The sequence below is a fragment of the Falco cherrug genome, chromosome 5 (assembly GCF_023634085.1).
Source record: "Falco cherrug isolate bFalChe1 chromosome 5, bFalChe1.pri, whole genome shotgun sequence".
NCBI lineage: Eukaryota > Metazoa > Chordata > Aves > Falconiformes > Falconidae > Falco > Falco cherrug.
The window spans coordinates 13,229,058-13,241,905 of NC_073701.1; the positions used below are offsets into that span (position 1 = coordinate 13,229,058).

At 42.9% G+C, this 12,848-nt stretch overlaps 1 protein-coding gene across 4 annotated transcripts in view; it reads left to right on the forward strand.

The window, feature by feature from the left end:
• The window catches only part of CDPF1 (cysteine rich DPF motif domain containing 1), a 22,474-nt gene continuing 9,626 nt past the window's right edge, over positions 1-12,848 (forward strand). The window contains exons 1-5 of one of the 4 annotated variants that reach the window (XM_055712570.1): positions 1-71; positions 257-494; positions 879-963; positions 10,539-10,662; positions 12,027-12,138. In XM_055712570.1, coding sequence (XP_055568545.1) covers positions 10,550-10,662; positions 12,027-12,138 — 225 coding nt within the window. In that variant the 5' untranslated portion in view covers positions 1-71; positions 257-494; positions 879-963; positions 10,539-10,549. Of the gene's footprint in view, positions 204-253; positions 495-878; positions 964-7,858; positions 9,009-10,538; positions 10,663-12,026; positions 12,139-12,848 lie in introns of those variants that run through there. The other 3 variants (XM_055712569.1, XM_055712568.1, XM_027805568.2) reach the window with 3 other exon arrangements.

Consider the following 12,848-nt stretch of genomic DNA (forward strand, 5'->3'; position numbering starts at 1 on the left):
GGCGGCCGCCCGCCTCTCGGCACTCGTGGATGGCGGCGTCGGCCCCGGCGGGTGCCGCGCGGTTCTGCTGGGTACGAGTCAGTGGTTCCGTGGCTGTAGCTGACCCGGGCTGCGGCCTCCCGTCGCCCCGAGGAAGGGGCCGAGGGCCTGGGCCCAGCGTGCAGACTGCGCGGGAGCCCCAAGCTCCGTGGGAACGGGTGCCAGTGACGGTAGTGTTAAAAATACAAGGGATCAACGGTTAATCTCTTCTCAGCAGGCCGCGCGTCTGGGATCTGAGAGAGGGTTATGTTTCCTCCTTGCGAGCCGGGATCCTCCCCTGGAAGACGGGTGGCGGCAGCGCTCGGTGGGGCTGGAGCCAGGCTCAGGCTGCCGCCGGAGCCCCTTGCTGCAGCGGTGGGCGAGCTGAGCTCCGAGCCCTGCTTCCCCTGGCGTGGGGAGGGCTGAAACCCTGCCGTATCTGCCCGTCCCAGCTCCGGAGTCCTGCCGGCTGGAGCGTGAGTTAAACCGGGTGGAGGGTGCGCGGCCTTTCCAGGAGCCTGTGAGGGGAGCGGGCCGGGAGCGGGAGCGCTGCGAGCCGCCCGGCGGGAGGCACTGTCAGTCCGGATCTAGCGCCAAAGCTTGGCGATAATTCTTTTTTCCACACATGGGTTTTGGTGTATTCTTTTTTTAGATAGAACGTGGTGGCTGCATACTGAATTTTCTGAGGAATTTTGTGAGCTGAGGTTGGAGCTACGGGACGCAGCCTCGAAGGGGGCTGGGGAGAGGATTCTAGGGAAGTGTATTGCTGTTTGCGGGCACTGCTGCTGGACATACGCAAAGAAGGAGCTTTAGGGAGTCCAGGGTACTTTTGGGAAAGCCTTGTTTCCTGTTGTCTGTAGGCATTTGAGGTTGCACTTGAACGAGGTGGTGGTGGGACCACGCAGCTTTGGGCTTGGAGGACCATAGAGCCATGGAAAAAATCAGGTACTGCTGTTGAAAAGTGAGGGGGAGGTAAGGAGTTTGCAAGAGGTATGAGAGATGGAGTACCAGAGTTTCTCTCTGAATCTGCTCTGAGAACTCAAATAAATATCTCCATGTGTCAGTGATGCTAGAAATGGTCTCTCTGCTTAAGGAGAGAGGTTAATCATCTGGTTTTCCTTCACACTTAATCCAGACTTGCTCACTGACCTGTTACTTGTCTCTAAGGCACTAGGGCTAGCAGAAGTCTCTGTAAACACTGCAAAATGCCATCAACATAAAGCCAGTTGTGCCTTGGGCAAGATGGACTAAATAATCTCCTGAGCTGTCTTCCATCTCTACGTATCTATGAGTAAAGAATCTGGATTTATGTACTACTAGTAGTTAGTTATACCCGTACTCATGGGTTTGTGCATTGATTACTTTTTTTTTTCAGTTAGGGTTTTTTCCCTGCTGTAATGTTAATGGTATATACCACCTTGGAGGGACCACTAGAAGTATGCCAGTGCAAAGATATCATATGCTAATTAATTTCCTTTAACTGGTATAGTTTACAAGTTGTATTGATATGAATCTCCTTTTGTCAGCATAACTAATTATAACGTGAAAATGCTCCACTGTTTTAACTATATCCTTACAATTGAAATGGTATGTTTTATATAAACAAAGTTTAAGACCTTTATGCTTCTGGAACCCATGTCAAAAATGTTTTCCTCATGTCTTAATTTCCCACAGAACGGAAGACATTTGCCAGGTAAAGTAGCTGTTACAAGAGCATTACTTTAAATCTTGCCTTACTGTGTCTTAGCCTCAAATAGAGCCAAGATGTACATCTGTGATCTCTACAAATACAGCAAGGTTACATGAAGAACAGTGGAGAGTCCCCTGAAAGTTTTACTCTGCACAGACATAGCAACCTGGCGTTGCCTGGAAGTGTTCTGACCAAAGGAGGGTTTTATTTGATGATAAAGATAGGAAAAAATTTGGATTCCGCTGTTAACCTGACTTGGAATGGAGATCTGCTCCCCTGGCTTGATGACATGCTAAACTTTCTAGCCTGTACGTTACCTTTGCACTGGCCTGTTTGCTAAAGCAGTGCTTTTAGTGGCACAAAAATCAATAAACCAGGGAAGCTGCAGAGTGCCCCAAAATGCCCAATAGATAAGCACAAACCTGAGATTTGGATTAAAAAAGAAATTAGTTATCTATGTGGTTGCAACAGTTTGGGGTTCTTTTTTTGCTCTATGCCAGGATAAAGCAAGTGAGAGTTTTGTTTTGTTCCTTTTCTCAATGCCTGGTGAAAGCGTTTTTGATCTTCTTTTCTGTTTTTTTTTAATTCGCCAGCTAACCTATGAACCATACAGCTGCCTCTAAAGTCTCCTTCTAACTACATACCGTGAAAATTTTCTACTAAGCCTTCTTCCTCACCTATTCAATTACTTTGTTATAACTTCTCTAACACTGAGTAAAGTTATTACTAATTAACTGCACCTAGAGGTATGCATATGTACAAAAAGGAAAAATGCATTTAAATCTGTAACAAACATCACAGTGTTCTAAGCCTTATCTATCTACCTATAACTATAGCTAGTAACTCTTAACCTAAACATATGGCATATAAAATTTCTGTCAAGGCCTCATCAACTCTGCTGCTTAATTAGCTCTACTCTGCAGTCCACGTTTTCCTGTCAGACCTCAGTGAAATTGTAAGTCAGATCCATCTATGCTTGCTGAACAGATGGAGATCTGAAACCAAAGGAAAGTTAATTATCTGTGTCACATGGAGGATGCTGGTAATTCTCACTGAATTTTGAGCTTCTTTGGCAAACAGACAGAACTGCAAAGATTTTGCATGTCTGCCCTCCTAGCTTATGACCCAGTAGGAGCAGTCTGCTCTGGTTGTAGTGAATTCTAGGATCCACACATCTCCATCTATGATTAAACGTGAAAAATCACATGTAAAAAACTCACCTTCCTCCTGTTTTGCCTGTGATAAATGGAGCAGTAGATTTGTCCAAAAGAACTTCTGGAAGGAAAGAGCATGTGCACATGTGCTCTGGAGAACAGGCTGTGCAGACTACAGAGCATGCAGAAAAGAAGTGGCCTGGGTGTCTATGGTGAAGTACGTCTCTGACGGTCCCAAGTTTCTTTTCTCTGTGTCCTGTAGAAAATTATGGAAGTGGTTCTTGTGTGTGTGCCTTGATACCTATTTGATGAGAGTATCAGGTGTTGAAAGAAGTAAATGCAATCTTAGTAGCTGCATGTTTTTTAGGCAAAGTAATCCAAGTACTGGTTGGGAAGCAAAGTCTTTCTGAGGGGAGCGAACAGGCTAACCTGAAAACATGGTAAAATGCACAGTGTTTGTACCCAGCTGAATTCACATTATTTCATACTGCTACATGGCTAGAAAACAGCAATTTATCATATGTGTAAGTCATGAAGTCTTGAAGCTGGTAGCCCCTGACTGAAGGACCAATTTCCACTGTAAAGTGTAATCAAAGGGGTAAAACTGAAATTACCTCAGTGTGCAGGTGTGAAACAGGGCACCAATTTGTAAATTCTTGTGACAGAAGCCCCAGAGAGTGCCCTGGAAAAGAAAACTTTCTAAGGGTTGAGTGACAGTGGACTACTTTGCTTTGTCAGACATGCTGGAAATGCTTTTCTGGAGTTTTCTTGTCCTTGCTCTTCACAATAGCTGGTAGTACAAAACTTGAGGAACATGTCTTTCAGAGGAAATGGGCATGCCTGTGAGAAGGTGTGTGGGGCTATGGGCATGAGAAAGTTATATATATAGCAGGTACAGATCTGCCTTTATTCTCAGGCTTTTGTGAAGCTGATGTTCTTTAGCCCATACCCACCCCCGCAGTAGTTTTGTATTTTGTTTTTTTTTGTTGTTGTTGTTGAAGGTTTTGCTTTTACTGCATTATGCAGTCCTCAGCTTGAGCTCAGTCCTAAAAACCTGAAAGCCTCAGTCACGTTTTACTGGAAAGAATTCTTTTCCCCAGGTATATTAATGCTGAACGTCTTGCCGGTCACGGGGAAAGCGGGCGCTGGCTGTCACAGCAAGGACACTGTAACACGCAGCCCCGCGTAGTCAGGGCTGAGTGTTTCCTTACAGTACCAGCTTTTCTTTCTGTAAGGAGATAAATCACTGAAGCTATATTTATTTCTTTCAAGATTATGTCAATTTGCAGTGTCTTATTTCCCCAAACACTGTGTTAGCCTCTCCTCGTGTATTTCCACAAAATCTTGGTGTTCCTATTTTTAGACTCTGTTGGAAAGTGTTGCACTAGAACTGGCGTTCATTTCAGCGTACATTTTAGTGACTGTATCTCCTATGTTACCTCCTCTCCAGTAAGTACCTGTAACTGTGCTGTGAGAAAAGCAACGAGCTTGCATTGCCTTCCTTTAATTTCTAGGCCATTTTACGTAGAGTGTTCGAATGGCATCACGAATGATGATGTGATAAGCTTTGTACTCTGCTTACGAATGCCTGTTGGAAGAGAAGGAGAAGAAACGAGAATGAGGGGGATTGAGCAGAAAACCAGATACAAACAGATTAATTTTGGGAGGAGGGAAAGGAAGAAGTAACAACGCTGTAGTTCCCTTCCTCTCAGGATTGTTCTGTCACACAGCAAAGAGATCCATTATCCACTGGATCTCTGCAACCAGATGTGGAGATAGCCTCTGCCATGCATGCTTGGGCAGCTTGCTTTTATTTTATTCTGTTATTCACTCTTGCTGTGTGATCCACTTAGCTGGGCTTTTACAACTGAGTCCTTCTAAAAGCTGAAGCGCTGAAATAATTTGCTGCCGCTGGTAACAGCGGTGCCGCCAGTCACCGTCGCTGTACCGGTCCGCTCTGCCCACTAGAGGGCAGTGGTGCATACGGGTTAATGCCGCCTTGCCCTATTCCTGTGTGAAGCTGTTAAATTCTCACCTAATTTGAGATTCTGCCTTATTAAATGCTGTCTAATTGAGAGCTGGCTGCCTGCCATATTGAAGTAAGGAGTACTTGGACTAGATTTTTGTAAGTGTTGGCTTCTCAGCTTTGTTACATCGTGCATCTTGCCAATAGATGCCTGTTCAAGATTCATCTTGTGTTTGTAAAGCCATTTTTACCTTAGGAAGGGTTTTGATTTGCTTTTCTGTATTACTCCTCTCTTTCTTCTGACACACCCTGTTCAAACATCCCCTACAACTGTTGAGAAAAAATGCTCACTTTCACATCTGTGACCACCTAGGCTGCTTATCCTGCTGCCATGGGGAATCCACGTAAGCTGTTGTTAAAAAGCAGGGCTTGGCACCTGCTATGTGACCCGTACCTAGAGGGTAACCTGTGTGCTGCAGTGATCTCAGTTCCTTCAGAGCAGAGGGAGCATAGCAACACCAGCACAATCCCCCGGCCTGAAGGGAGAAGCTGCTGCAACAAGTCAGGTTTAATTCAATCGAGTGGTCTTTGAGAGAGGTAATAAAGGTAAAAGTTCCAAATGGCCACACTTCACGAAATTGCATTCCTGGGCTAATTTGTTATGCTGAACCCAAGGTAAGTCACCTCAAAGGAAGAGAAAGGAGGCAGCCAACAGGTGACTTAAACATGCCTTTAGGGCAATAACATGAAGGAACTGGAGGGAGAGAGTTGTTCACCTGGGGATTAACTAGGAAGTAAGAAGGTTCTGCTGTTTCATCTACTCCCAGAGCAATTAGGCAACAGATCATTTTTCTGAAGGAGGTGAGTGCATTCCTGGTGCTGCTGAAGTGTATTTAAATTTGTATCACACTAAACACTGCAAAATAACTTGGCATTTACCAGGCTATGAACTCAGTGGCTCCTACCCTTCTATTAGAGAGCGCTTGTTCCCATGGAGAATCAAGCTGTGAATATTTTAATAGGTCATAGTCATCAACAGTGGATACTGCAGGAAAGTCTTGGCAGGTAAAATAAACAAGGGTTTAATTGGAGAGGATTAAAGGTGTGTCAATGTTGATTTTATCTGACACACTTTTAAATCAAAGTCTATGTCTGTTTGTAGGCAGTTTTTTTCTTATATAATTTCTCTTAGTTTATCGGTGACTCAGAAATACATGAGTCTCCTGTGGAGTATTAAGAGGGGCTTAACCTATGCATTGTAAAGACTTGTGCTAATGAGGCTTCAAGCAAGGAAAATCAGGTTACTTATCTGTGCCACTACTTTGCCACTGACCCTGACAATTTAATGGTGATTTATTATTTCTGGCATGCCTTCCAGGCCTGTTAGCAGTATGCTCCGAGCAGAACTGCCCTGAAGTTTTTAGGAGTCCCCAGAGAACAGCACTGAGAGCCATTTCCCCACATCTATATTATGTATCAGTCACAGACAGCATGCAGAAACACTCTTGTAGCACTATCTAACCCATGCTTTGCTTTTACTGCAATTATTTCCTTAGTATGGCATTCAGATTTCTGTACTTTACCTTTCACCATGACACGTGGGCCAGCCTCACACACATCCTGCAGCATTCTGGGCTTGACTTGGCAGGTTTCTGCTGAGTGTGCTAGTTCAGTGTTTGCTTCGTAATCAAGCGTGTGCGGGTAACCGTGTTCTTTCAGAAGAGCTATGCATGTTCTTGTGTTTTAAGTACCTTGCGGCTTCCAGCCAAAATGGCAAATGCTTGGGCAGAATTCAGTTCTAAACAAGCTGTTCTAAAAGACTTCTTCAGTACATACCAGCCAGCCAGATATTTGACATGTTACTGGGACATGATGCTGCTTCAGAAATTTTCAAGGAAAAGAGAAAAAGCCAGTAGTAGTGCTGGTGATGATCTAAGTCACTTGAGGTCAGAAACTTGCCTGTCATCGTTGTGAAGGTATTAGTGCCCTAGACTTTTATCTCCCCAAGAGATCCTTTATCCTGTTGTTGGTACACAAGAGAGAAATGAGTTCTCACTTGTGCTTCATATGTCTGATTGGAGGGGAGGCACACACCTTGTCATAGTTGTCATATCAGGCATCTTGCTAAGACTGTGTGTAGGGCCAAACCAATGAGCCTACTTTGTGATAAACCAATGTCTGTCTCGACTGTGGTTTTATCCCAGAATTGCTTCTGTGCATTTGCTGTCTGACATAAAGATGCAGTTCTTTTAATTGCATATGAGCTTTTTGGAAGTACTAGAAGCTTTGTGAGAGAGTGCATCTTAGGATTTGTCTGCTTGGTGTTTTAGACTAAAGGTATGAAGTGCATGGATAAACTAAAAGCTTATTACATTTGCCATTAAATTTATTTCTTCAGAAGAAAAATGTCTCGATTTTGTTATGTAGCAAACCTTACTTCTGAATGGGAGCATTTACTCTGCAATCTGTACATTCATTAACTTCACACCTTAACTTTCCCAAGTGCCACTGTGTAGACAAGCTCTCAGGACAAGTGATGTTCCCAGTGAAATAAAATTTGGTACAGCTGATACCAGTGACTTGTAAGCTGGGAGTAAAATGGAAAGCATTATAAATTCATCTGTGCTTTACAGACAGGATCATATGCTTTTCAACTGGCATAGCCAAAAAATCTGTTTGTACATAGATATCATTCCTTCCCAGTGGTAGTCACTGAACAGATTCTGTTCTACATGCCAATGGTCTATAAGAGAGCAGGTGTTTCTATATCTAACGTACTTCAGCTCTGAACCCAGGGCTGTTATTTTGACTTGGAATCAGGACACGTTCATTCCAAAGTCTATGATCCTCACTGCCATAAATACTTCCCCCCCCCCCCCCCCCCCCCGCCCCTTGTTCTTAGTGTTTTGCATTATTTTAAAGAAAAGATCACCATGGCAATCCTCTCCTATTTGATTTGAGTGACTTTTCATGCTGTACCTCTGTGGGGACAATTATTTCCCATTTTTAAAAAAGATTGATTACAGAAAATTGCATACAATGCTCTGGACTGAATATCATTCAGATAGGTGGGTGCCTTGGTATTGCTACTGATGACCTACAGAAAAGGTAAATTTGAGTATGTTTGGGGACTTACCTAGTAATCCTAAAACACAGGGTTCAGGAAGCAGATTTCTTAGTTGAGTTTCTGTATAGTTTGAAGAATCCTAGTTTTAATATACCAGGAGAAATAGGCCTTATGTCTAACTGAAAAATCTGACGGCATTTTAGTTAATTAAATTCTCTGAAGCATCCCTACCTGTGAGGTAGGGAAAGTACATGATATCCAAGGATTCAATCACTTTCAAAAAAATGTAGCTGCCTAAGGTGTTAATGAGTTGGATTTATTTATTAAACCAGTATTCAGCCCCATTTGTGTTACATTTGAAGAGCTTCCTGTACTACTGAAATGCCAGGAATGGCAGTAGAAAGGCTGTGGTGAAGGAATGATTAGGTAAAGGAGATTATTCCCAAAATTAAGGTTCAGGATTTAACAGGCTAGGACTTTCTGAACTGGGTGTCTGTTATGAAGCCTCTGTAACCTCTGAGGATCTTGGGGCTCCCTGTTTTTCTGGAACACTAGATGTCAAGTAGTCACAACTCCGCTTCACCTTGCCCCTAATTCACCTTAGCAGCATATGTCTCTAAGGATTCAGTTTCACCACACAGGGTGAGCAGAAATAGCAGCTTACTGTCATTGAAAGAGGGAAATACAGGTCCCTCATCTCAGCCTGCTCTGTCTCCTGGCTGTGCTTTTTCGCCTCTTACCTTGTACAACTGTTAGCAGTTGCTGAATTCCTCTGCAAGCCCATTTAGTTCCCTAGAACAAGAGGAAAAAAGACATTGGAAGAAAAAAAAAAAAAGGTAGTTCTTTTATTTGTTCCTACATTAGTAACTAGTGTGATGCAGTAAGAGTGAAACCATAGACCAAGGTGTTTGATGCTGGATAACCAGCTGCCCACTCTCTGTGTTTTGGGGTGTTTCAGATTACCTCTGGTCCTAGCCTGTAGACTACATGGCCATTATTTGGGCATTCACGTTGGAGTGTATTAGGTGTGCTTCTGGAGTACATCTTTCCGTTTCATCTACAACTGTCGAGTCTGTGTGCTTTAAGACTGCTCCGCCATGCAAACCAAGCATGGTAAGTGAGGACAGTCAGGCATTTTGTTCCCAAAGAAAACACCTAAGCTGAGCTAAAACATAAATAGAGACATGGCGTTAGTGAACTGAATCAGCTCTGCACGGGAAGGGAATGGCTGCAAAGCTACAAGAGTGGGGATGACCTGCTGTCCTTTGGCAGGCTGTGTGTCTGCTCAGCCGTGAGGACACACAACCTAACTGCTGAGATATTGCCCAAATCCGAGCTCCTATTGATCACCTTCCTAACAGCTTGATGCCAGCCCTGCTTCACTTAAGAAAGCTGACAGGTTTGCAGCAGAAAACTGCTGCTGTGAAAAGTGTGAGGGCTTTTAGCTAAAAGCTTCAGTTTTCTTGCTAACTGCAAGGTGAATATGTCTGTTCAAGAAAATGGTGCAGGTGACCAAAGATAACCAACTTGCAAACAAGCGATCACATTTCATTCATGGTGCAATTTTTGGGCATGCACATGGTTAGCTGTGTTTGATCTGATTGTGCACACACACCAAAATCAGTCCTAAAAAGCATACTTGCCACACCACACTTTTGAAAAACTCAGGGCATGACTCCCAGCTAAAGTGGTGCTAGTGAAGGGTAAGCTCCCAAATGTAAATCAGCGGCCAAAATTTTAAACCAGTCATCTTGTAAGGACCAAAGCTGATGAAGCATGGCTTCCTATGTTTTGTGTCTCGCAACTGATAGCGACACCTTTGTTATGCTTGGCTAAAGTCTTTCAGACAGGTGACAGTAGCTTTCCTATGTGCAGATTCTCTGATTTGTAGAAGTATATGGGTATCCTTCATGGGGATTAAGCAGAGTCTCCCTCTTCTGCCTACTAAACGAGTTAAAGGGCCTAAACTTTTTTAAAGGTTCCTCCTCTGTCCTGTGTGGCTTGAATGGGCCTGCACTCTATCTAGGCACAGGCTGATTACATCAGCCTCATTTCCATAGGAAGCCAGATAAGAACTGGGAACCAAGTGTTAAGCTTCCAAAACTATTCGAAGGTGAACCAGAAGCAAAGAAAAAGAGGTAGTAAATCATTGCAACATTTACCTTTCTGGTACCTGCCTTCTGAGTGGGGTCCCAAACCCTTTAAACACTCCATTTGCAGTTTGTGGGAGGAGACAGGCATTGCAGAACTGGATTTGGATTCTGCACAGCAGATAGGGAGTTGTTTTCTGGGAAGCTCTTAGGAGCACAGGCCTTGACTGAGTAAAGGTTTTTCCACGTCACAGCCATGTACTTTGTTACCTAAATTCTTTCAATGATCAAGTTCCAAATTAATAGATTAACTTTATAGCTAGGCTCCCAGGCTGCAATTTCTGAACCTGTCTAAGGCATTTGGAAATTTAAATGGGACATGGGAAACCAACTTGATTTGGGAAAAAAGATTTACTGATTAAGGTTTGGAATAGTCAGTTTTCCATTGCATTTTAACTAGCATAGCCAGATGTCCCACATCAGCTTAATCTTCTTGCAGGCATGTTCCCAGTGTTGCACTTTGGACCTAAAGGTTTTTTTGTGTTTCTTATAGGTAGCTTAAAGATGGATGCTTCCAAAGGAGTTCAGCCTACAGGAGAGTTCACATGTCAGCTATGTGGCTTAACAGCTCCATACATATACTATGGACAGAAGCCACCCAACACACGCTCTATTGTGTAAGTACAGCATTTCATATTACAGATCTCATTTATGCAATGAGCATTAGAACAGTATTTTTTGTTTGTAACAATATGCACTACTTGAACCCAGTAACATGCCATATTGGCCCTGAATATGTGGCTTGGTACTTAAAGTAACTTCTTTTTTTCCAGAGGGAAGAAATGTTAAAAATTGTTAGTGTTGATAGCGAAAGACAAAAATCAACTTTCCTGTCCTGCTTCAATAACCACGCAAAGATTTGTATTTAACCTGTTTCCTAACCCCACTGACCACCCTACTATTTACCTATACCATTATTTTCTTACTAGAATACTGTTGACTGTCAGCCTAGCATTTCTGGGAATAGCTCTTCCTCACAGCTGTGTCAGCTGGGCAACATGTAAACACAGCATGAATTAAATACATATGTTAAAAACACTTTTTAAGAGCTGTTTGACATGACATGGAGTTTTGAACAGGAATGCTTTTCAGCATGACACAATTCTTTGGCAGATTGACATTACAGTATGACATTAATAGTGTATGGAAATTTAGTACATATTTACATTTTAGGAGACCAAAGCCTTTTCTGTCTCTGCTAAGTAGGGATAGTTTCACCAGAAACTATGCAGTTATAACTTTATCTGCAGACATTAAACTCCCCATAAAACAAAGCACTTAGCTTTAAATGTACGAGTAGCTCTGTTGAGGCCATCCTGGTCAGTGAATCCATCAGGCAAACATGGTCAGGAACTCACTAGAACTGGAAGTCAAGCATGTACTTAGTATTTCACCCCGCTAAGACCGCTCTGTTTCTTATAAAATGGAAACAGCTGTTGATCACCACCTGCTTGGGATGTTTTCCTTAGGCAGCTGTATTTTTCTCATTCCAAATACCATAGTGGTACTGGTTTTCCCTCTTCCACTCAGCAATGGCCCACCTTTGATCAACTCTATTCTTAAAGAGTCTGAATCAAAGCTGAACGTGCATCTTAACTTTAGGTTATGCAAGCTCAGTGTTAACATCTCAGCTTTATTTGGACGGCTGAGATTCAAAAAGCAAAAGAATAATGCTGAAGCATAACGCTTCTGTACATGCGTATAAGAAATAGTTTTACACACGATCTTTATTGGCTTGCTTTCTGGCCTACTCACATGTTCTAAATGCAGTGCTGCAGGAAACATACGCCAGACATGAAGGCTTGTACAATGGCCAGTTCTTTGCACTGATGACGACTACATTAAGACTGTGAGTCTTGCAAGGGGAGCTTTGCAAAGGTAATCCAGTCTTTGTACCCTAGGAGATGTTGACAGTTTCCACCTTTTGACTCTCCCCTGCTGTGAAATCTACCCTTAAAAGCCTGAAATTATTCTCTTACAGGCTTTTGGAAGAAAGCTATGTCATGAAGGATCCTTTCACCCCTGACAAGGACAAATTCCTCATCCTTGGGTCTCATTGCAGTTTGTGCAGCAGATCAGTGTGCGTTGGTACAGTAAGTAACAAGCAAAACAAACTTCTTCAGTCATTTCTTTTTGTTCCAGTCCTGGTGATCTGTTAGAGAAAGACCAAACAGAAAAATCCAAGCAGTCTGTTTTTAAGGCAGGCTAATTGTGTGTTCTTATGGATACCCCCAGATAGAGCTTGTTGTATTAAATGAAAATGGTCAGCAACTTTAATTGTCCTACTTACAGATGAGCACAGTCCAGCCTCACAAACACAATGAGTCATTTCTTCCATTTTCCTAGCACAAGGAAATGCAAAGGATACTTCAAGACCTTTAAGGTTCAATAGATTGTACTATACGAACAGTAGATTTTTTTCCATAAAGGGAGTATAAACGTCCACGGGTTATTAAGTTTACATCTACAGCACAGGCCTGCCATCCTATTTGCAAAAGCTAATGTAGAAAGTGAGCAGAGGGGAGAGTTATGCAATGCCTTGATAGGTCTCTAAAGAAGAATGAATTTTAGAGCAGCTGGTATGTCAACCTTAAAACTATGAAGTCTGAATGTGGTCCAGAAAGGTGGCATAAATTTACAGTTGTCCTAATGCCTTCTCCTCGGTGCAGAACTGGCCCCTTTGTTTGCTGTGAGTTCAAAGTAAAAATGAAGACAGGTTATTACCTAGTTATCGGTGTCCAGAGGCTGTACTGTGCTTCTCTGAGGCAATACAATGAATTGAGGAAACTTAGGTTCTACTCCT